This window comes from Ischnura elegans, chromosome 3 (genome assembly GCF_921293095.1).
Source record: "Ischnura elegans chromosome 3, ioIscEleg1.1, whole genome shotgun sequence".
NCBI classification, from domain to species: domain Eukaryota; kingdom Metazoa; phylum Arthropoda; class Insecta; order Odonata; family Coenagrionidae; genus Ischnura; species Ischnura elegans.
Window position 1 is genome coordinate 106,927,751 of NC_060248.1, and position 25,072 is coordinate 106,952,822.

At 42.3% G+C, this 25,072-nt stretch overlaps 1 protein-coding gene and 2 non-coding genes across 3 annotated transcripts in view; 1 reads left to right on the plus strand and 2 right to left on the minus strand.

The window, feature by feature from the left end:
- Positions 1–13,568, minus strand: part of LOC124156323 (sodium bicarbonate cotransporter 3) — a 621,570-nt gene extending 608,002 nt beyond the window's left edge. Inside the window, exon 1 of the mRNA XM_046530803.1 lies at positions 12,721–13,568. Within this exon, the coding sequence (XP_046386759.1) occupies positions 12,721–12,818 (98 nt within the window). The 5' untranslated portion in view covers positions 12,819–13,568. The remainder of the gene's footprint in view (positions 1–12,720) is intronic.
- On the plus strand, positions 5,956–6,028 carry Trnav-cac. Its single transcript has one exon. It is a non-coding gene; the product is annotated as a tRNA-Val (tRNA).
- On the minus strand, positions 8,076–8,148 carry Trnav-cac. Its single transcript has one exon. It is a non-coding gene; the product is annotated as a tRNA-Val (tRNA).
- Positions 13,569–25,072: the final 11,504 nt, after the last annotated feature.

Consider the following 25,072-nt stretch of genomic DNA (forward strand, 5'->3'; position numbering starts at 1 on the left):
GTACAACATCTTTTATTTTCTATTTTGATTTACTATTAAAAAACTGACTATTCTGTGCTACTTCAGTAGATTGTCATAATTTTCATCATGCTCGTAATTCTCCGTTTCACCGTGTCCTTTAATGCAATAAACCTTTTTTTATCTGAGACTGCATTCACAACGTTTTTTGTTTCATTTTAACTGGCAATCCAAATTTTTGTAAATATAAAGTATTAGTTCAATGAAAAGAGGTTGTATGGAAGAAAGAACTTCATAGTCTCAATCCCACGCGATGAAAGCGTTTAATATGTTTTTAATTATCTAAAAAAATCTAGGACGAATGTCGAATATTGAGCAGGATAGAAGATGGAGATATAAAAAGAGGTAGGAATGAATGATGAATGAATGATAATTAATGCTCTGGGATTACCAAAAAAAGCAAAGGAAAGAAATTACAAATCCTGTTTTCTGGTCAGAAACAAAGCAAACAGACCATTTCAGAAAATAGAAACGAGACATAACAGCAAAACAATCAATATCAGTGATACAAAAATTACATTTTTTTAGGTTTTAAAGCAATCATGATGAGCACTCGCAAAAATAAAACGTGTTGACAACTACACAAAAAATATTCAACATCAGTCGTACAAAAAATAAATGATTTAATGTTTTAAGATATCGTACTGATAGGAATAGAAAGTTTGGACAATACCAAAAGAGAAAATTGGTAAATAAACTTAAATGCCGATCAAATCAAAGATTCGCGAGTTCACATTGTGGGATAGTCACATGATGGGATAAAAAATTATTTTGTCATGTTCCACATCGACACAGTATACGATAAAAACTCTACCGACTTCGACCTTTTTAGGTCGTTATCAAGAGGTCGAAACTCGTAGTTTTTTAACTAAATGCTGAGTGGAATATAAAAAAGTTTATTTATGATTCTATCTTTAAATGCAGGTCTTTAAACAACAGTTCAACCGATTCAGGCGTGATATAGTGAAAGTTCGACTCTTTGAAATAAAAGGTATTTGCATTTTTCCACAATTATTTAATGCGTGCGGCTCACAGATCCACCATCTGGTATACCAGACAGTGCAACGGCCTTATATTTCAATAAGTACTTCAAATAACAGCAAATAATCTCTATAGTCTCAGGCTTAACCTTGTAGTTCATTTTATCGTAGTTGAAAAGAAATCCTTGTTTCCTTCCACCAATTAATTTTCATGTGCAACTAATTTCGATGCAGAAGCGTCAGTCATATTCCGGTAAAATCAAAAATATGATCAAGTGTTTAATCAAAAACATGATCGTTATATTTCATTCATGTTAATCAACAGTATAATTTTTCTTAATAAAGGATTGAGGAAATTGCAATGATCATGACTATTTTCATTTTTGGTGTTGTCAAAACTTCGTATTCTCATAAGTGTTCGTTAAGATTTCTTTAAACCTTAAAAATAATATTTTTGTATCACTGATGTCGCATATTTTTGTGTGAAGGTAAAAAAATTTCATTTTTTATTAGTGCTCGTTATGATTTTTCTTAAAAAAACATTTTGTACCACTGATGTTGAATATTTTGTAGGGAGTTCCAGAATCAATCCAGTGGTAAGTTGAAAAATGTTGAAATGTATATATTGGTGCGGCCTTGAGGAATTTGAGGATGGTACGATGAGTGCGTAGTGTAGGGGGAAGCAAAGGGGGAACACGAAGGGAAGTGAGAGGAATGGTTGGAAGGAATTTTTGGCAAGAGCCTCCGAAGAGCGAGGGATAGGAAAGTAGAGAGAAGGACAGGAAGTTAGATAGATATATGGAGAGGGAGAGAGAGAGAAAGAGAGAGAGGGAGATGAAGAGTTTAGAAAGGCATGGGGAGGGGGCGTGACAGTCAAGTGGCAAGGGACATTCGGGGAAAGGGGTGGACTGCATTGCATGTAGTGTCGCAAGGCTTTGTTGAGCTCCGAGCTGGATGATTCTTTCTTTCTCCCTCTTTATGGTTAAAGGCAAACATTAATTGCTACTTTGAATTAATAGTGCCTTTTAAAATACCCCAGGAATGTAGAAATATTATTATCATTTCTAGGCATTTACTGGGAGATTATTTTCCAAGTCTGCGACATGCATATTAAATTTTCATGAGAATTCATGACAATTAAGGGAGATGCTTGGCTGAGGAATAATTGTGTATTTCACTTGTCTAGGTGATTAATATTTATGACTGTTTTCATATCTATCTTGTTCGGAGTATTCTGTTTATTAGAAGCATGACCCGTTTCCGATGATCTAGTAAATGACTTTTATCAGTTTTTTGCGATATGAATCGTAATTGTTTCTGTTTAAAAAATGAAAATTTCAGTATTTTACATTAGGAGCATGCCGCACGAATAATTTTACATTTGCTTCTGCGAGATGCGAATATTTTCTTTTCCATGACAAGTCGAACTGTTGCATAATAATTTTTTTACGAAACAAAGAGTTACATTCGTATGAGAGAGCGTGAAAGTCAAGAGGCAAGACACATTGGGGGAAAGAGGCGAACTGTATTGTATGTGGTATCGCAAGGCTTTGTGGAGGGCAAACGAGAAAGGGGAGGAAAGGAAAAAGCCAAGCGAGGAGCTTCGGAGGGCGGCGTTGGTGGTTTTTCGACCTTTTCTCCATTCCTGCCTGCCTTCTCCTCGACTATAAGGGACTGCAGGGAGTTCCCCTCTCCAGGAGGAATTGAGTGGAATTTTATAAGGGATCCTCTCATGGGAGAAGGGGGTTTGGGGGATCATTAAAACCGGTACGGTTCGTGAACAACCCACCAAGCACTCCGTTACGCTTTGCCTACTTGCTTAGGCCGCCATTGATTGGCGATATAGTTGCACCAGATGGTAACCTCGGCAACGGGAAATTTGCGGTTGGAGCGTTTCAACCGTGAAATGCAGCGATTGTGCTCTCCTTGACATAAAGAGAGAAAGGTAATACACGTTAATAAATGCATTAGGAAACCTGATTTAAGACTCCAAGTGTGCTCAATTCCTCAGAATAATGATAATATTCAGAACAAAATCAATATGCTAGTGAAGCATACATAAACTGTGGTTTTGCGACAGCTCATAACATTTGGCTAAATTGCAAATATAGCGGTTGAACTTTTAATGCAGATTTAGATACAAAAGAAACATGCCATTTATCATTCAGTAAATAAATAAATGATTACCGACTGAATGAACATTTTTTGGGAAAATTCATGAATGGATGATCATGAACTCATTTACCATACAAGTGTTTCGTAAGAGATTCAACTTTTTCCTGCATATATACTGATTACGATCATAAAAATTTTCCGAGAGCGAAACATTACTTTCCTCAGTAAAGAGCCCCCAGGGTATAACGTTCGAAGGATTCCACAATTACGGTTTCCACGAAGAAGGGTTCGTCAGCTTTAAGGATGCAGCTCCACAGGGTACCCAAGAGAAAATACAGAGAATATAGAATCGGGTTTCCACGGGGTGGAATGAACACGCCATTCACAAAAACGGCTGACCCATAAGAGCTGTAAATAGTACCTTGAAATCCGCAAAATCAGGAATCACTATCATGAGAGAATCCAACAGCAGCGGATCAATGGAGAGCCTTGATAATTCAGCAATAAGATGCAAAAGCATGGAGCTAATGAACAAATATTTTTATTCCCAAATAAAAAAATTGTCCGGGAAATTTTATTCCCAATTGAAACACACTGAGGAAATATACTTACGCAAGTTATTACTTTCTAGATGCGTGAGTTTTTAAACTTCTGGCAATGACAAAATGAATTCCTTCGACTCCATGTCTTAATTTTTAATGCATTCGCTGAAAAACGAGCGGCCTTCCAATGGGACCTATTATTAACCAATTAACATTATGGTACTTGGGAATTATCCTGCGGGAGGATGGGCATGCCACGGAAGCGAAGAATAATTAGTATATTTCTTTGAAATTTTCATTTTAATGAAAAAATAAAATCGTACATATGATATAACACCAACCTTTTTTGACGTATCCCTAAAATTAATTTTTACCATTTTAATTTTCGACACGGGGAGACGACTTCCGCGTATTAATGCCATTACTTTTAAACACTTGATTTGTGGAATAATTACATCCTGAAATGGCGCTCAAGTGAACCCAACGGATAAAATTTAAAGTCTTCGTTTGGTAAGGAGAAAAGGTGTTCTCTTCCATTGACCTAATGGCATTGAGATCTTACGCTAAGAGCACCATGTGTTAAATTTATTGCTAAATTACTGTGTGATGGAGGATAAAGAAGGATGTGAAATACGTAAGTGTGAAACGATTAGCTGATAGGATATTTGAGTGGGGAGTAGCGTTATACTAATCTTAGGATTGTTGTAATAGGGTAGTTTCCTTCATCAAAGAGAACTAAAGGCATTGATTGCGATTCGATACCCACCATTAGTGAATTCATTATATACAAATTATTTACTTTTAGAAATACCAGTTTAGACCAATGTTAATGGTCAATTTTAACCTCAATCAGCCTGCATTGTATCGGCGCTAATAGTCCAAGGTGTCCTCACACGGCGGCAGCCGGAACCAGAATGATTTCACACGGGCTTTTCCCAGCATTCATTCTTAGCCGTCGCGTTTTCGCGCGCTTGAAATTTTTCCCTTTTCATTTAATCGCAAAAAATTGATTTCGTCATTTAAAAATCTTAAGCGTGAAATACGTACTCCAGGAGTAATAATCTTTCGATTTAGGCAATTAAAAATAATAGGAAACCACATTATTACTATGCAAGTGGCGGATTTGCAAAGGATTCCATTGACGCAAATATACAGAGATATTTACATTACTTGATCCATTGCAATCACGTAAACATTTCACATAATTTTCCCTGGGACAATTAGATTTGTCTGTTAGACGGCCTTTAAGATACCGCTAAAGACAGTGCAACGTAACCAACACCAACTCCCGGTGAAGCAGGAAGTGCAACAGTCGCAAGCCGACGGGAGCAAGAGACTCGGTGCAGTTGCCGGAAGATGAGGCGTGCGTGTGGTGGAGAGATATTTTAAGGCAAGGCCGAAGGGAGGGTTGTGCGCAGAGGGGTTGAAGAGAGGGGGGAGAGATGAATTGAGGGGGGTGGAAGGGGGTGATTAGAAGAGAGGCCGCAGAAGGGGTTAGCAACCCTCTCCCCTCCCCTTCTCGCACCTATTCCGATCTCCTGCAGTCTACTTAAGAGTCAATGCATCTTTGCTTCCCCTGATTTCCCCTCGAACATTTTGCAATACCTAAAGACGCTGTCGTGAATGGCTGGTACTCCGTTCAAGCCAGGTCTCGGTCCATCCTGTGCTCACAAATGCATAGTTGAATTTGATGAATTATCGAAGAATTTTCCGTGATTTACCAAGACATCTACTTTCAAGGAATGATAAATTCAAAACAAATTTCTTAAAAAGACTTTTTTCAACTCAAAAAGTAAGCAGGGATGTCTAATGGCATTAGTAGGATGTTATTAGAGCCTCCCATTGGAATCTGCTGCACCTTAGGTATCCGACCGTATCATAGTGTCTTTAGTGCAATAGCTAAACTGGGCAGCAATGTCCTTCCTGACCCGGCTGATTTCCCGAGAAGACTTCATTAATTAACTGACTTCTACTGGAGTATGATCTCGTCGTATCACGGGAAATAATGTCTCGAAGTTGAACTCGGGAAGTCCACCGGGTGAAAGTCTATATTGATGCCGACGTTTCCACTCTCCCTGAAGACGAAAACCGAGTCGGTTTTCGAAACGTCGGCATCAATATAGACTTTCACCCGGTGGACAGCCCGATGTCAACTTCAATGACTTCTACTGGTTACAATAGGTGAACTGTAATCTACTGTCTGGAGATGGGTCACTGAACTAGCTTCAATAGTTTTTTTTAACTGAAAACAGAGGTCAGTCGCCATCAAATGAGTTTTGATCAACGACTCTCTCTTAAGCGTTTCCGTAGTGTAGTGGTTATCACGTGCGCCTCACACGCGCAAGGTCCCCGGTTCGATCCCGGGCGGAAACAATTTTTTTCCATGACGAAATGAGAATATTCACGGCAGGATTAGCGAAAAACTTTGAACTGTACTTGTGAGGGATCGTAATGCGATTCTTTCTGCACTGATATCTATTGTTTGCTGGTAAATTTGGTTTTCCGCTTGCGCTGCTTCCAGGGTAATGGGTGAACTACAAACCCTGCCCCGCAATTGGAGTGCCTGACCTCACTGGTCTGCTACTCCCGTAAATAATTTATTAACCTCGCGGAAGAAATCGCAGTAAGAGAATAATAGAGTGTACGTGGTTACCGTTGCTCTTTCCCTATCCAGTGCTTCTCACTATCTTTTCACCACCTCTTCTCTTCACCCAATTCTCATTCGCACATTTAAACATGCTTAAATTATCTTTTTAATTTTTTATTGAGGCAATTTCGAAAAGTATTTTTAGAGTATTTTTTATTGTATTGAGTATTGAAAAGTGGAAATAATGATAAGCAGTGATGGGTGAGGGAAGTATGGTTAAAGAATGCCAAACACTCAATTACCTTACTAATGGAAATAAATAATATAGATATTTTATGGGGCATAAACATGAAGTTCGCATTTCAACTGTTTCCGTTTCACCTCGTCTCCATGCCGTTCATGTGGTGGATGAAATTAGAATAACTTTGTCGTATTCAACAATTAAAAGCAATCTAAGTCTAAGACGTCATCAAAACCTACCTTGTCCCGTATAGTATGCTTTATAATTTTTTGTACTCTTCGGCCGCCATTCCCTGAGGGACATCATATCGATCGCCTAATTTAAAATCTCTGAGGTACTAAGATTACGTGTACCTACCTATGGGAACCATCTTGTCATTGAGTGCTTTGCTGTGTAGACCCTAGGCTACAATGGTTTGACGGGCTTTGGCTTCCAGGCGATTGCAGGGCAATAGGGTAGTTTCTTTCATCATAGAAAACGAATTGCATTCATTGCGATTTCTTACCCAACATTAGTGTATTCATAATATACGAACTATTTGGTTTTAGAAATCCCAGTTTAGACGAATGTTAGTGTTCAATTTTAACCTCATTTGAAAAAGGCCAGATTGGCGCCCATGCGATTCCACTCCACGTGACGTCACAGGGACCTAGTTTCTATACGAGTAGATAGGAGTTTTACATGGTCTGAGATTACCAATGTATGCATGAGGTACAGAGCTCAGGGAAACATCTCTTAGTAATCACCAATTAAAACTGCCTATGGTCGGAAAGTTTCCTTCGTTTGATAGGGTATTAATAATCCTTATTTAAGCCAAGCGCTACCTGCTAGCAGGGTACTCAGCTACCTGCTAGCAGCATGCGTCGTATCAGCGCTCAAAGGCTCGCCCCAAGGTCACCTCACACGGAGACAGCTGGAACCAGAAATACATCACAAGGACTTTTCCAAGCATTCCTACTTATGTTAGCCGTCGCGTTATCGCGCGCTTGAAAATTTTCACTTTTCGTTTAATCGCGAGAAATAGATATCGTCATTCGAAAATCTAAGACCGTGACATGCGTACTCCAGGAGTAATAATCTTTCGATTTAGGCAATAAAAAAATAATAGGAAACCACCCTATTGCAGGCGACCTTGGAAGTTAGTTGCTTCCGTAAATAACCCCGAGGAGGAAACCGCGGGAACAGCATGTGAGACTGCGGAAGTTCGTATCTGCTGTCGCTCTGACCCTATCATCCTTCCCTTTCTTCACTCCTCGCTTTTCCTCACATGACTTTTCTACGCACAACTCGAAAAGGGTTAATTACCGTAAGTTTTAATTTTCCTAAGTTGCTATGGAAGCCGAATGGTGCAAATGAAATGTCATGTGGCATTATTATGACGATCACATAATTAACTAAAAATACCATCGCTTTGTGAAATTTAATCCTATTATGTGTTTAATTGTACCTTCTTTGAAATTTGATTGAAATAGAAATGAAATATGCAAATTTTTGGTTTTTGAATTGGAAAGAATCGTATCATAATCCCGCGTAGATACAAGTTTTGGGGAAAGCCTGTCGTAAATATTCTCATTTCGTCATGGAAAAAAATGTGTTTCCGCCCGGGATCGAACCGGGGACCTTGCGCGTGTGAGGCGCACGTGATAACCACTACACTACGGAAACGCTTAAGAACAAGGCGTTGATCGAAACTCATTTGATGCCGACTGACTTCTGTTTTCAGTTAAAAAAAACTATGGAAACCATCGAGATGATCCAGCGAGACTGGCCAGCAGTTATTCCTTCCAAACATCAGTGCATTTAAAATGATTTGGCCGACCTTTTATGTTGAGATACTCAAACTACTAAGATTCGATAGTCACAAGAGGTCATTTTTTTATTATAGGTTCCTTAAAGTACCCATCCCTTGACAGAGCGAAAGCATCATAGATAATATCGTTTTTTAACTTCATTTACCCTCGTAACAAGCATTTCTAATGCACTTTCCACCCTGCAGAGGATATTAAAAATGTATATGCAAAAGTGAACCGTGACCTGCAGATCATGGGCTTGCCTTGTTTTTATCATACTATCATACAAAAATACGAATACTGGCAAGAGGGGACTCTGGAGTAGGAAGATAGGGTTCATGGAAAGAATGAAGAGGAATAGGCCTCGTGTTGATCTATTGAAGAAACGTGGGATCAGAGAGAGAACTTGTGATACTGTCAGAAGTAGAGTATTTTAGTTCATGTGAATCTACTTAACATCAAATATTCTCTCATTAATTTGTATTTAAATTTATAAATTACTATAAATATGATTGGTCAGGTTTCATACGAAAAATGAATATCATTTTTCAACTACCCTTACGTATGTTAATATTAAAAATACCAATCATTTCCCAACTCGATAAGTCCACACAGCAAAACCTAGGTCAGTTTACTCGGTCGCTGAATTGAATTCATCTCCCCTCGTGTTCACTTCCTGAGGAGGGGGAAATGATTAGGTAACGACAGAGAAGAAATAAGAAAGGCCAATGGACGGAACTTTGTGACATCAGTCGTCTTCTGCGCCAAATTTTGAGGCAGATACGAACTTTGCGAGAATAAAGCATTACTCATATAAATTCTAGCACGGCAACTGATATAAAACATAAAATTCGTTCCTACTACCAACTCTGAACAAACTAATAGGCCACATCTTGAGACCTAATGAAGACAATCGTCAAGGGAAAAGTACATGTCACGAACAGAAAAGGAAGACCTCGAACAAAATATATGGAGCAGGTTAAAGAAGGATGAGAAAGAGAAGAAATACGTAGGTGTGAAAAGATTAGCTGATAGGAGAACTGAGTGGTGAGCTGCGTCGAACCAATCATAGGATTGTTGACCAATTGACTACCACCTCTAAGGGTAAAACTCGAAGCTTGCAATTATATCCTACATTACCATTAAATAACTTCACCTGTCCAAATTTTAAGTATTCGCACCCGACTATCGGCGCAAAAACAGGTAGAACTCTGATCTATAAGCACTTGTACGTAATTCTGCCGAATCTCCATAGGGTCGTGTCATATACCTTTTTAATCATTGTTTATTCGACTACAATAATAAATAATAATAAATTGTTTAAACGCAGGCTTTTAGCTTCTACAGTGGAAAGAGTGAAGAAGAACACGCAAAAAACTATGAAAACAGCGAAACGGTCTTCTTCTTCATCTCGCCACGGGTAAAATATTTGATTGGTGCAATTCATTGTATTTTTGAGAAATAGAACGGCATCTACGAACTACAAAGAACTTTTTTTTAATTAAATTTTACCCATTCCTTGATTTTTTAAATGACCTAAAGTTATATTTCAATTTCCGACGTTTAGAAGGGTACATGAATATTGAAGTTACGGTTGCTATGTGTAAAAAATATTTCTAACCTTTTCGTGTAACAATTTTTTTTACATTGTTCCTCTTACTTAAAATAAACCAAAAAGACGATCAGCGTTTCACTTTTTTTGCGCCGATAGTAGACTATTGTATGCATCGGTATGTTATTAGACGCAGGGGCGCAGCTAGGAATTAAGGCTAGGGGGGGATTTCAGGCACAACTAATACTGGGGGGCTTTGGGTATTGCATTCCCGCCTGGGTAAGCGGGAGGTGCGGAGGCCCTCCGCCGGAAAAAATTTAAGATAAATGATTCAAATGGTGATTTTTACGGCCTTCTGAAGGATATTTTATTAATCCACACACTATTCTATAAGCATATTAATCCAATTAAGTAAAATAGATTTAACTTAAAAATTTGTATGAGCTCTGGGGCGGGGGGAGTTTATTCCCCAAACCCCCCCTCGCTGCGCCACTGATTACACGATCAGTTACAAAATTAGACGTGGGGTAGAAGCGGGTCAGGTATATAACCACTCTCGATAAGAACGGCTTCAACATTAACACCAATTCAAAATTGTCGCACAGAGAAAGGATTGAAAAATATGTTCGCAAAGTAATGAATTCTTCACAGGGATACGAATATATGGGCAATTATCGGAACAGTCGGAATTCGAAATTGGTATGCGGAGATTAGGCCACATTCCAGTTACCACAACAACCAGAGGAAAAGGCCCTAGGCGGCTGAAGACTTGACCGGACCAAACAGCGGGAGATGCAGCCACTCCTGCTTCGCGATATTCCTCGGATCAAGTACTCGAGAAAGCAGCGCACAATGCAAGGCATCGCGACGGCGTCTAGGCTCTAAACATTTTCATCTTTGAGGCCAAGTAGGACAAGGGGTAGATGACAGTGAAAGTGTGAACGTAGAGTTGAAAAGAAGTTCTCCAACAGCAATCTGACAGGAGTCCTTCGCGACGGACAATCGTGAAAATGGCAACGAAAAGCCATTGGCAAGTAATACGGCCGGGAGGACTTCGACACCGAGGTGTTGCAAAAACTTTCGAAGCGAATAAAAAAAATGTGAGCAAATGAAATCGCAGCTTCCCACGGAAAAAGTTTCATTTTTTGCGCTCGACCTGGTTTCTTTGTATTATGTCATTCCAAAGTGAAACCGAGGCATGCATTCAGGAAACTGCTGGAGTGAGTAACCGCGTGTGTACGGTAATATGGAATACTTTTTAAGCTAGCAATTTCTTACGCCAGCTGAGAGAAAACTGTTATTGGACACGTGCGCGGGGAGAAATAAAGCTATCGCGCTTAAAAATCGACGCATAAAGAATGGCAGAGAACTCCTAAACTAAAAAATGCTTCCAATGACAAAAATGGAACCTCTATTGGTCGAGCTCTTTCAGCTCGTACCACTCGCGTCAACGTATTGTTCTATACATTTCAAAATTTCTGCTTATTGCTCTCTCTTAGTGATAGCGGTGAATACGAAAATGTTTAGAAACTACTCAATATGCATAGTCTATCTACACGCAGGAAACGAATAGAAACAATATTCTGACACCCCTTGTTGAATAATCACATTAAATTTTCTCATGTATTATCTTAAATTAAACAAAGGGTTCCATTAGTTCACTGCAGATATCATTACCTATCTCATATTCGACTCGTAAGAACGAATCAAATATATCACCTACCAATTTTTAGAAAAATCAAGGACTTCAATAGACTCGGTTAATATATTATCATCATCATCAACATCATTATTATTATTATGATTAATATTATTACAATTATTATTCCGAGATTGATATTCACTGCTCATGTTTGATTCTAGACTTGCAATTAAGAAGAAATATTTTTTACAATGTGTAAAATATTGATTTTAAGAATAACTGAAACGAACTCCGTAGGCTAAGTCATGGACTGAAAGATTTTTTCGGAAATTTGCGAGCACTGATAAAGTGAGAATGAGAATCGATCTCGCAATTCTCATGAAATGAAATATATATTGTCATCGCGTGACCCCACGAAATTAAAGCACCCCTTAAAACCGTAAATTAAAATTAATCAAACGCTCGTGATTTATAATACTATTTTTGCCCAACAAAAAAGGCGAAATGATATAAATATAAGAGAACCTAAATAAAAATGAGAACGAATATTAAGTACCTCTGATAATGATGAGGATATTGCCTTGCCTATTTTTAGGCGGAAGCCAAAAAGGAGCAGGAAGTTCGGCATTTGTTCCATGTTTACAATCCACTAAAAAATTTAAGATTCGAGGTTTACACTTGCGAACTAAGAGGAAGTATTCATTCTATTACTTTCCAAATTTTCAAAATTTTCAAATTCAAGGATGGAGAAATGCGGTGCCACAGAAGAATGATCAGGATAAAATGGATCGACCGAGTAGGTAATGAGGAAGTACTAATAAGAGTGGGAGAGAAGAGAAGAATCATGAGTACCTTGATAAGAAGACGAAACAATCTGATAGGCCACATCTTGAGACATGATGGCCTTGAATACAATCGTCGAGGGGCAAATAGATAGCAAGAATGGAAAAGAAAGGGCTCGAATAAAATATATGAAGCAAGTGAAGAATGATGTGAAAGAGAAGTAAATGCGTAGGTGTTAAAAGATAAGCTGATAGAAGCATTGAGTAGAGAGCTTCGTCAAACCAATCTTAGGATTGTTGACCAGTGACGATGCTGATGAATTCAAATTTTATACCGATGAAGAATTTTACTATCTTTTTTTCTATATTGGTAATAAGATTCCCAAGAGGTGGCTTTTTTGGGGCTATTATTTCTTTAACTCAAGGCTATGTTTTTTTCATGGCTTTCCGCACCCAAGCGTGAGTACTCACAGCAGGTAGCAGTCGTCAGCTCCCTCGCGGAACCGCACCCGCCTCCTGGAAGGCTCCCGATCCATCCCCACACCAGTCCTTATGCTTCCAACTCCCATCCGACTTCCTGCGGATATCGATCAATCGAAGTCTCCGTTGTTACAGCTGCACTCATCACCATGCATCCGACAGTGTAAGTCTTTACTCTCTTCAACTCGTCCGATGCACCACCTCCAAAAAATTTTTATTGGAATTCTTCGAGGAAAAAAAACACTAACAAACCGAATGACACTTCCGACGACCCAGTAGGAATATTTTTTTTACATATAGATTTTCAGTGGGTCTGCACTCACATACGATCGTCCATAAGGACGCACAAAAAAATAGCACACGGAAGACACTCACTCGCAGCAGACCCTACGAAGTTTAAAAAAAAACACACCACTCGCAAGTCCCGATCAAGTTTTTCTAGGAATAAGAAAATTACCTCGGTTTGGAAAGAGTAAAAAATTCGAAGTAAACACAATCCGAGTGTTGTAGGATACAAATTCGAGGACCAGCCTCTTCCCTAATTTTTTTCAGCACTAACATCAACCGACATAAAACAACTACTGTTATAATCTCCAATGGTATGGGGCACTGCCCGGATTATTCATTCAACACGCGAGACACAAAAACACATCGATAAACTCGCGCGCTCGTGTGGATTGAGGGAAGAAAAAATTCAGGACCGTGAACGCTACCTTGAGGTACACCGTTCGCGGGCGATATAGGGGAGGTGCCGCGTGACGAGACGTCGGCAACACTCGGGGTCGACGAGGGATCACCTTGCTCCGTCGCACCCACGCTTCGACTGATTCCATCCGCGGCTCCCCACACCACTTTTATCTCCCGCAGCCTCTCACGACCTTCCCCTCTTCTCTCTCCACGGGGACACACTCCAACCCCCCTCTGCCGCCACGGCGAACAGCGATGGTTGGGACGGCGGGGAAGCCTCCTCCTGGCTACCCCCTTGTACCTCTCACTCCACTGGAGCCCTCTTCAGATCCTAACCAATTTTCCCGCCTCTCTCTCCTCCACACCGGTAGCGACTTGACACTTTGCTTAATCGCTCGCTCGATCAACGCAGAGATTTCTCCTCTCCGACTTCAAAAAAAATTATATTTCTCCTCCTCCCACCTCGGTTTCTAATCCTTCTGTGAAAAACGTCTTAACACCACGGGGGAGCAAGCAAGACCTTTGGTTCAGCAACCCTCGAAGAACTCGTCTTGCGTTTTTCGTCTGCTAACTCTCTCCGCGAGAGGCTGGGTCAATTTCACCATCACTCAACACGTGCCCCACCTACGTGTGGTACATGAAAACTTGAGCAGATCTAAGACTTTGATCAACAGAGAAAGAAAAGAATTCAAAAATAGTTACCACCAATTTTTCCGCCACTTCACGATTTCACTATCATTCACCAAACGACCCGATGCAGGAAAACTTGACAGTTGATCTAAAACTAGAATCAAGAGACGGAAAGAGTGTGATTCAAAAATAGTATCGGCCCTTTCTCCGACCACTTCACGTTCTGCACTGCTCGGAATATTTCCCCAGCACTTCCCTCAAACCGCCCTACAACGCCGGGGACCCGACGTCACCTCCGGTTTCCCAACCTCGCAAACGCAGAGCTGGCGTGCGCACACGAGCGGCGTTTGCCAAGCGCGGGGTCCCGGTCGTATCCCCACCCACTAAGCGGTCGCGTGCCCCGCGGGCGAACTCGGCCCACGGCAACCAACGTGTTATTATATTCCAACTTTTTTATTTCGCTCCCTCGTTATTTTCACTTCTACTGTGAAGCCACAACGTCCGAGAGCGCAATGCGAGGAGAAACTAAACACTGGAAGAGGGGTTTATTACTATTGTATTTATTATTTGCTCCGGAATCGAAACAAACTCGGTCAACGTAAGTTAAAAAAAAAACTAGCTCTTAAGCTCTCCCTCAAAACACTGGATGTTTTGAGTGAGACAATGCTGCAATTACTATTTTTATTATCACGTTTTCACGAGCGTTCAAACAAATACGACCGAAGCGGACTAAAACTCCACTCTTCAGCTCGCCGGGAAGGAGATAAAGAAAAAGTTTCCACTCCAGTACTATTGCGAAACATTTCCTTTAACTCAACGACACTTCTCCTACCCACTCGTGTCCGTTGAGACTTGAAATGCGTCAGTGGGTGGTCGCAAAACGTTCTCCTGTCCAGTCCTCGCACCGACAGCCTCCTGTAAGATTTTCACCGTCTTCACACGACTCTTCCACCCGACCAGACCCCTCCTTGTCGTTCGCCTTGAGATTTCTTTCTCCCTCTCCTGTTTCCTGGCGCCCAATCAACCCTCTCCAACCACTCCACTGATTCCCCCGCGTCACAGAGAGAGAGGTCGCCAAAAAATAAGAAGAAAGAAGAGATATGCTGACGCTTCGAATCCCAAAAATCTTTCTCGAAAGGCACTTGCTATACACTATGCGCCCCTCTACTCCTTCAAGTCATTCTCTCGTCTCCTCCCTTCCGTTCATCGCCCTACTCCACACGAGCGGGAGAGAGAGAGAGAGAGAGATTCGCGGCTGTTGACACCCACGTCGCCGCACCGAGTCGAACAGCTGATCCCCGCGGTTTCTCCTCCTCTTCTTACCGCCCTAAACTTCCCCTTCCTCCCTTCTCCAAGCACTACCGTCGTCGGCGCGCGGTTGGACGCCACTCCGCCCGTCAGTGGCCGGGTAGGTACGGCGGAAACCGCGTTGGTCTCCGCGGCGAAATAGAAGAGACTAGCGGGCGCCGCGAATCACTTCCTCCCTTTCACAGGCCTCACCCTCGAGGGAGACAGTCGAAGACGTCACCGCTGGCATATCAGAATGACGTTTGAGGAAGTAGCGAAGGAAGAGGAGAGTGACAGTGGACCTAAAATATTTCACCGAATAAGTGTTGACGATCCAATACGATTCACTCACGAGGGAGGCAAACTCGCTCGGATCACTTTTCCTCTCTTATCTCCCACTATTTTTCTCTAGCTGCAGTTGGGGGGGGGTGGGAGTTTACCGCGATAGGCGACCTTAAGAGATCGAAGTTCGTTGAGATATCTAAGGACATAGATTCTAGTTGTCATAGACGAAGACGCCCACAGAAATACAGAATTCTGTCCAGCTCATACGATTCCTTTTATTTGAAAATAACACATATGAGAATAGATTCCAATCTTGCCAGTCACCACTTTGATGAAAACAATGGAGGACTTCACATACGGGGAGGAAAGTAATATATTCTTCTATCGACGGGGATGGTTTTGCAAGACTAAAGTTCCAACGTGGTATTGGATATAAGGGATTCCAAGGATAAAATCCAGCGTCGAGCCCTGTTATTTCTTCAAGTTCAACTAGGATCTAGAGAACAACGCAAAACGTCCCACGCGACGAGCGATAATCTGCACACAGATTTTGAAACCAAGGCGACGATCCCGCAGCAGCCATCACCATTCTGAATCCGACCTCACCACTCCTATGTGCAACAACACTTATCAAAGTCACACTAGAGAATCCGTTAATAATCTAAGCACAGGAAATGCTCAACACGTGTTCGCCGTAAGATTCTTTTCACTTTCACGGAGAAACCACCCAATACTACCACGATGAAGACTCGAACTCAGATCTTAAAGGGTGTAGAGACAGCTTCAAATCAATCAACGCATATGAAACTAATATTCACCAACGCTGATATCTTCGCGTGGAATATTGTTCACCCACACTGACGACACTTAATTACTCATAAGGGAAGAGACCCAGGTCTGCGCAGCGGGGACACTTTCACTTGTTCCGAACCCAGTCCAAAAACAATCGCGAATAGAGCCCTCTACTCAAGGGTGGACTCAAACACATTCAGGAAGACCGAAATCAAATAAATAAAATCGGGCGAACACTTCACGATGAGAACCAGAAGATTATCTTTCACTTCACCGCCACTACTGATTTCTCGTAAGGGGAGACACCCGATTCAGAGAAGACGATGGTTTTTGCCTTTTCACCTTCCACGTGTTCCTGGTCTAGGAGTAGAGAGGACCGGATTGCGGCCTCGACAAGAAACAAGTGAATTCCACGTGTGCTGAGGCCACACCCACTCTCTGACCATCACCGGGAATCGACCCCAGTACTGCGGTGTTGCAAGTGTACGTAAAGGCTACCTTAAATTGCAAACAGTCGCGTCTCTCCGACACGAACGAATATATTAGGATGCAGGAAAAAATTGCAACTTCTTTCTACTCCTTCTTCCACTGGAACGGCACTTAATTTACTCCATGAGGAAGAAGAAGGATCGGCAATGATTTTGGGGGAGGCCGACTGCATCCGCCGCGAACTGATACAGGCGACTAAGCGTCCGAAAACGGTGTAACTTCCCTCCCCTCCCCCAGCGAGGAATTGGGAGAATGCCCAGAGCCGCGCGCCACCCCTCCCTCCATTCTCGGTCGCCCTATACGCCGCCGCAGCCAACGGCCGAGTTCATTTGCCCGAGTCTCAGTCGTCGCGCTACTCGGTCGCTCTTGCAACTCAGTGCCACCCCTAGCTCTCTCTCTCTCTCTCTCTCTCTGGGGATGTGCCTAAGTATGTGTATTTCGCTACTAAAGAAACGGTATTCGCCCTTACAGATGTACCGATTTATTTACATTTAAACTAAAGAATCTTGTAAGGGAGCATTCGAACTAAACTATCGAGTAAGGGAATACTCGTACTTAAACTTAAGTACCGAGTTAGGGAGAAGTCACACGTAAACTTAAGTACCGATTCAAGGAGTACTCATACGTAAACTAAAATATCGAGAAGAGGAGTACTCGCACGTTAACTGAAGTTTCAAGAATTAAGTACTCCCGAGTACGAGGAATAATTATTGGAAGTGAGTACACTAACAATCGCAAGTACGATTTATCGTCACTGGACGTGGATAAAGCTAGGATTCGAGTACTAATAATCGTGACTGAAAGTGGATACAGCAAGGAATCGCTAGTTCAAAGTAATCGTGACACAGTACTCGATACTGAACTGTAACACGATCAGTAGTACTCGATACCGGAAATTAATAGTTCGGCCCAACTCTATATCTCGCTCAATCTGGCATACTCGCAAAACTCTCTTTCGTCGTCTAAAGTCTCCAACACCCCCCCCCCCCCCTTCTCCCTTCAAATTCGCGACACCCAAAAGCGAGAAAGTGAATGGAAGGCGCGAAAAGTCGGGGCAATGGGAGGAAGAGCTCCCTGGGTACGAGATTACGGCCTATCGCGAAGGAAGGAGGAAGATTAAAATTAAAAAAAGAAAGACTCGACACGCGTCCGCACAAAGTCAAAGGCTATCGCAAAGTCTCCCCTTATCAATTTACGCACTCCCCGTCAGTGGTAGGCCATCCTCCGGAAGGAATGGGGTTGTTGGAACGGGAACAGGGGCGCCTGTGCGAGGAAGAGAGGGATATGCATATACTGATGTACATATCGGGGTCGCAGGAGTGAGATGAGTAACCGGTCACGCGGAGCTAATCTATCGGAGGGGAGTCACGTTATAGGAGCGTCACTCATCGGGAAATACTCGGAAATCACTTCGCAACGTCAACGGCCAGAAATAAGAGAAAATTTATTGATTGAAGAAAGGATTAAAGAGTTCGAATACCCTCGAGACAAAAGCCTCGAAGTGCGATGCGGTCCAAGAATAGAAAATACCCCCTTTTTACCTTGAATGTGTGTCATTTGCAAGTCTGTAGCTTGTTCAAGGCTGAGCTCTACCTTAGCGTGTACAAATCAACCTACGAGATAACTCACTTCGTGAGTGAATGATTGAAGAATTTTATTGGCGAGAAGATATTCGTTGGTGAGTATGATTTGTGACAAGGCCCTCATCGCTCGAAGAGAGAACTATTAGTAAAAAGGGAATTGGAGTGGTTGGTGTGGCGGCTTCCTACTCAGTGGAACCGGGTTCAAATCTTGGCGGTGACGCAGTTTTATTTTTAGACGACCCGATCCCCTCTTGAATTCCATGTGGAGGACACTTCAAGTAGAGCGATCCGTCCGTCGGATGGGACGTTAAACCGTGGTCCCCTTGGCGTCTTTCGTTACGAGCACGCTAATGACGACGCAGGGTTTCTCTCCACCCTTCCCTCCTTAATCTTCCCTCAATGGCCCCGGCTGTCGATCGCCTCCTCAAAATACCACACCATACGTTATAAAATAGGATAGCACTCTTGCCAACCTGAAAAATTGATCAGGACACACGAAAAATTAATACCCATTCATCACACACGGCTCGAGTCAAGGCTCTGCTTGTGGTTTAAGGAGGTAGTACTTGCACGCAAACTTAAGTATCGAGCAAGGGAGTACTCGTACGTAAACTTTAGTATCGAATGAGGTAGTACTCGGACGTAAACTAAGGTATCCTGTAAGAGTGTACTAATAAGTAAACTGAAGCATCGAGTAAGGGAGTACTAGAATGTGAACACAAGTATCAAGTAAGGGAGTACTCGGGCGTAAACTAAAGTATCGAGTACGGGAATACTCATACGCAAACTTAAGTATCGAGGAAGGGAATACTCGTACGTAAACTTAAGTATAGAATGAGGGAGTACTCGTACGTAAACTAAAATATCGAGCAAGGGAGTACTCGTACCTGAACTGGAGTATCGATTAAGGAAGTACTCGCACGTAGACTAAAGTAAATCGGAAAGGGAAAGTAAAAGGAAATCGTTCCCCTGAGAGGCTCCTTCGAGGAAGAAGAGGCAAGGAAAACAGAGCGGACATTAACATTCCCTCACCAGGACGATCACACTTCTTCGCCTCCGGGACGCGTCAGTGTCTCTTCACTTATGGAATATTAAACTCGGGGAGGACTAATGCCTAAAGAGGGGGAGGGGGGGGGTAAATGATAGTTGGGGGCTGAACGCGTCTCCGCCGAGATATTTGAATAATTTAAACGAGCCGATAGCGAATCAATCGCACGGCGAGGATGGAAGGCGAAGCGAGTCGAGGAGAGGGGGAGGGAAGAATCGTAGATGCCGGTTGATGCATGACGAGTGAATTGTGTGGGAACGTAAAACACTCTTTTTATGATACGGACACTCACACATGAGTCACAACTTAAGGTTTACATACTGTCGCAGATGAGACGATGATGTAAATTATGTTTATTCTTTACAGGGACCTGTATTAGCACCACTATGAAACCACCACGATGAAGTAAGTGTATGATTATATCCTTTTCACATACGAGTCACAACTTAAGTGTTACGTATTGTCGCAGATAAGATGCTGATGTGAATCATGTTTATTCTTTCAAAGGACTAGTATTAGCACCACGTTAAAAACACGCCGTTTATTCATTTGATAGGAAGCCACTGATAGTCAAAGCCAGTGATGTAAAAACACATTAGGAGTTGAGCCTGCTGATAGAGATAATATCCTCTATTACAGTGGAAACAGCATGTAAAATCCTAACAATCCTGTGAACTTCAACATAACGCCCTGTCGTGCCTTATTCATCAGAGAATATTCCTTCAAAGCTCCAAGGAAACTAATCTCTCATCCACTCCAGACAAACGCAGCTGCTTTGATGGAACACCTCACGCACGAAGTCTTCCTTGATCCCTTAACTCATACGATCACAAATTTACAGCCTGCATACCTGAAGACAACACAGGGTACAACACAATTCGCGGAGCGTAACCCATCCGAATTCCGCACGATACTTCTACGTAGGATGAACCTCTCCCTCCTTTCAATCCGGGCCGTTGCCCCACTCGCCGCGAAGAAACAGTGGAAACTTGATTGTTTTCTATTTCCTCCCCACCACAATTATCCACTCACTCCGCTTTGGTCCATACGGATAGAGTTCTCACTCCCAACTCCGGCACAGCGTGGAGAGTTGGGGAGGGTATGCAGCCGACGGAAGAGGCGCGGAAGTGGTAAACAGGACACACACGAGATGCGCACGCAATACAGCGAACGGGTCCGAAAAAATCTCGCTCCAAAATTTCCCGCATTAATATGTACCATTAGGCGCTAACGTCCGACACTTCCTCTTCCAACGCGTCGCCAGGGAGAAGGGATACATAGGTATATTCGCCGCAAACACAAGAAGAGAGAAAGAAGACAGATATTTGCACCGGTGAGACTAGAGGGAATAGTAACATGACTAACGCTCTATGTGATCTTCCTTCCCACATGGGCACAGCAAGTAGATTGGCCAAACTTCCAGTCTTCCGTCACCGAAAGTGAAGGCAGACTGAAGGAGGCAGACTCACTCACCAACGATGCACAGAGAAAGATAGATGCTTGAAAAAGTTAGACTAAGAATCCTCTCTCTCCAAGCTCTGTAGATACAATCATTAACTGATCACTAACAAATAAGCACAAAACATAAATATAACTGTTCCTAAATATTATATTAAACTGCATTAACAAACAGTTAAACCTGATACTTGCTCACAAAATCACACATTAAATGGAAATATCCTATTCAGAACTTAAATGTGAAAGCCACACACAGTAACAGCCTAAAATTAGGATGCAGAATAGGTAGTGAGAGGACTGACGCGCTCTGAAATGTTCTTTCCTGCATGGATACAGTATGAGGTCCGGCGGCACTTCCGCTACCCCGGCACCGCAAGTGAAGGTAGACTGAAGGAGGCAGATTCACTCACCAACGATGCACAGATAGAGAAAGAGAGACAGAGAGGGAGAGAAAGATAATGTAGAAAAGAGAGGGAGAGAGTATATGGAGAGGGAGAGGTTGATACGAATGGGAGACTGGGGTCCTCTGCCTCTAGGGAGGGAGGAGGGGAGATGGCTGCTGCCGTAACGCTGCGGATGCCGAGAGGGAAGGGGGAGCGGGTCTCCCTCCAAACGAACTGCCCTCCCCCAACACACAGCGGCATACATACATCCATCCCTCTTCTCAGCGAGAATATGGAAGCGCACCGCCGCGGCAAGCGCTCCTCGTGCCGCTTCGACCGATTCGCAAAAAAGCAAGGGGAGGGACAACATGGAGGAGGTTAGGGGGTGTACATCAACTACGTGAGATGATTTTGGCGATTTCGGGACCCTCTTCTCCCACCATAGTGAGATGTCGAGAGATCTGACTGGAACCACTCCCTCTAATCTCACGTGGGATTCTTTAAAATGCGTGTTTTCAGCGTAAATACTATTTATTTATTTATATTTATTTTCAATAAACCCAAAAACAGTACACGAGATCTTTTACATTGGATTTTAAAACAAATTGTTAAATAATAAATTTAAACAAGAAACAACAAAAACAAAAAAACTGAACAAGGTGGGTGAGGAGAGGCACCTTCTAGATAAGATGCGGAAGGGATAGAAGGAATGAATGGAGCGAGTACTTACCCGAGAGGGGATGCTGAAAACAGTGTTGGAGGGTAGAATTTTGGTTATCGAGGGAGAGGAAGGAAGAGAATAGGATTATTAGATAGATTGAAATGGAGTTTGCCTAATTTTGCATTGAAGAAAATTGCATTTGCACGTAAAGAAAGAAAGGTGAGGCTTTCAAAATACTTAAGGACCCAATGGTCAAATGCTCTTACTTGTTAGCTACACTGGCAATAATTATTAATGTATTACCTTCTTCTAAAATTATTCTACGCGGGAGGGGATGCTGAATACAGTGTTGGAGGGTAGAATATTGGGTAAATGAGGAAGAGGAAGGAAGAGAACACGATTTTAGATATAGTGTAAGGGAGTAGTCCTTATTGTGAATTAAATAGGGAAATACACGCAGGATGAGGAGGCTGCTATAAAACTTCTTAAGTACTCCATGGGAACATACCCTAATCGGTAGAATAATTTAATAAATATTTCGCTACCTTTTTGTTGTGACAGAATTGCTGGACAAATAGGTTAGGTGTGTAGCTTTCTGTGGCATTCAATGATCAAAGCACGAAATTGAAGGATGGAACTATATTGTTGATGCGTGACTGCCAGAATACTTCTTAACTATACTCCTTAGGAGCCTACCTTAATAGTTAGAATACTTTTTAAATAATTAAAAATTAGCTGCGGTTGCAATTCGCCAAAAATTCGGTCCCAGTAATGATTGAGCAGGAAGAGTGGTAAGGGAGGGGGAAGGTAGCTGGGCCACTGACCCCTCTTCCCCCCCCCCCCCTTGGCCCTCATATATATTTTCGGGAGTGAGTGAGGAAAGGGTGGGATAGGACGACCAACCAGTGTGGCTGACAATGAAGGGAGGGAAGGCGATGATGATCCAGGACGGACGAGATGAGCGTTGGTCAGGGAGAAGAAGGGGGAAAGGAGCCGGTATCGCACACGCAGATGGCGGTGGTTGCGGACGATGGATACGTGTTCAGCGAAGGGGTAGCCGGGGAGTCGAGATATCGGGGTGAGGAGTGTTCGGAGGATGGGCACAGCGTAATAAGCACTAGGGGAAAAGAGAGTATGCGAGCGAAGCAGAGGCAGTGGAGGAGCGGAGAGGAACAACGCATTATCTCCCGGCGTGCTGTTTTGGGAACTCGGTTTCAACTGAGGGGTCTAACGCGTACCGTCATGGATATGGAGAAAGGAAGGTTCATTAAAAAAAGAAATTAATAAAATTAAATTAACGACACTGGAAGAAAGAGCCGTAACTCGTACTTGTTTACAAAAAAATGTCAAACACCATAGCAACTGGCTGTAGTGACGTAGGACTTAGGCAATACGACGAAAAACGAATAAAAGCCTTGAACCGACGCAGTGCACTCATGAAATATCACGCTTATTCAAAATCGACCAAATCTTTAGCTGATTTTTCCATAAATATAATTATATTTAACTCATTTTTTATAAACGCCACCTTTGACCTAATGGCAATGCTATCTAATAGAGGAGCTCCATTCCACAATTATTTCTGTCCTTCTTAGGAAAATGATAAAAATTCCACATTATTTCAACGAGAAACGACAAGACTAAATTTATTAAAGTTCTATTTTTGGAATTAAACTTTATTAAACCTCCATCAACTCTCTTTCTTCTCTTACGAAAGCACTTATTGTATTTTATTTTTATTTTATTGAAAATGTCCACATCCAGTCGTTATTTTCAATTAATTCCGCTATACACGGTGAATGAACATGCGAATGATCATGCTGAACGATCATGCGAATGAAATCATTCGCCGTGTATAACGGAAAAATTCGCGAATGAACCGTCATGAGTATGATCATTCAGTGAAAATTTGAACATGCTCCATTTTACTTGCATGATCCTGCGAATGATCACGTGATCATTCATCATGATCATTCGCATGATCATTCACCGTGTATAGCGGCCTTTACAGTTGTTTGTCAGTTACAATAACGACGATTAAATGAAGTAAAAAGCATTGACACCTAAACTGACACGCGAAAACTACATTCATTTCCAGCAAAACCGAACTCTCGGCCGATAGAAGTCGGATTGGGACATCAAGCACGAGACGCCGAAAGGGTATCCACCCAACGGATGAAGGCGGGTCGAATCGAAATCGTAAGGGCGAGGAGGAGTAACGGCAGGAGTGTTGGGCTAGGGTCTCGAAAATCAGCGTGGAGCCTTGGTCGGAAGAGGAGTGGTTATAGGGGTATCTCCCTCCCCCAACGCTCAAAGCAAGCACGAAATAGGGGGGAAGGGATAACGCACGCGCGTTCAAGGATACGGGTTTCCCTTCCCCTCCACCCCCTGCACCCTCCTCCCTGCTCTCCGCAATGTGTACCTCTACCCCTTCCCCACTAACACGAGTGTTTCACTAAAAACCTTCCTACTTCAAACATCTTTATCATGCAAAAAAATCCGACGACTCAGGCGAGGAATTTTTTCTCCATGTTGAAGTAAATACTTGCAATCTTCCACGATACTAAGATGTTTAAAGCTTAGAGTAGGAAAGAAGAGATGCCTCGTGAAAATCTTAATAAGAAAACTGAGCCACCTTATAGGCCACATTTTGAGATATGATAGCCTGAAGAAAACAATAGTTGGGGGCCAAGTGGTGGCAAGAACGGAAAAGGAAGACCTCGAATGAAATATATGGAACAAGCAAAGAAGGATGTGAAAGGGAAGAAATACGTCGGTGTGAAAAGAATAGCTGATGGGAGAATTGAATGGAGAGCTGCGTCAACCCAATCTTAGGATTGTTGACCAGTGATGATGGTATAAAGTTTTATTACGAAATACGTTTCAATGTTATAACAATGAAGGTTCAAATGGTGTGTAGTTCTTTCGATTTATTAAATTTTAACCGGAGTGGGGATAGTAAGGGGAAAGAGGAAGGGGAGGAGATTGGAAAACCTGAAGAAAAAAGTGAACGGAATAGAGAGGAGAAGATGATGCCTGG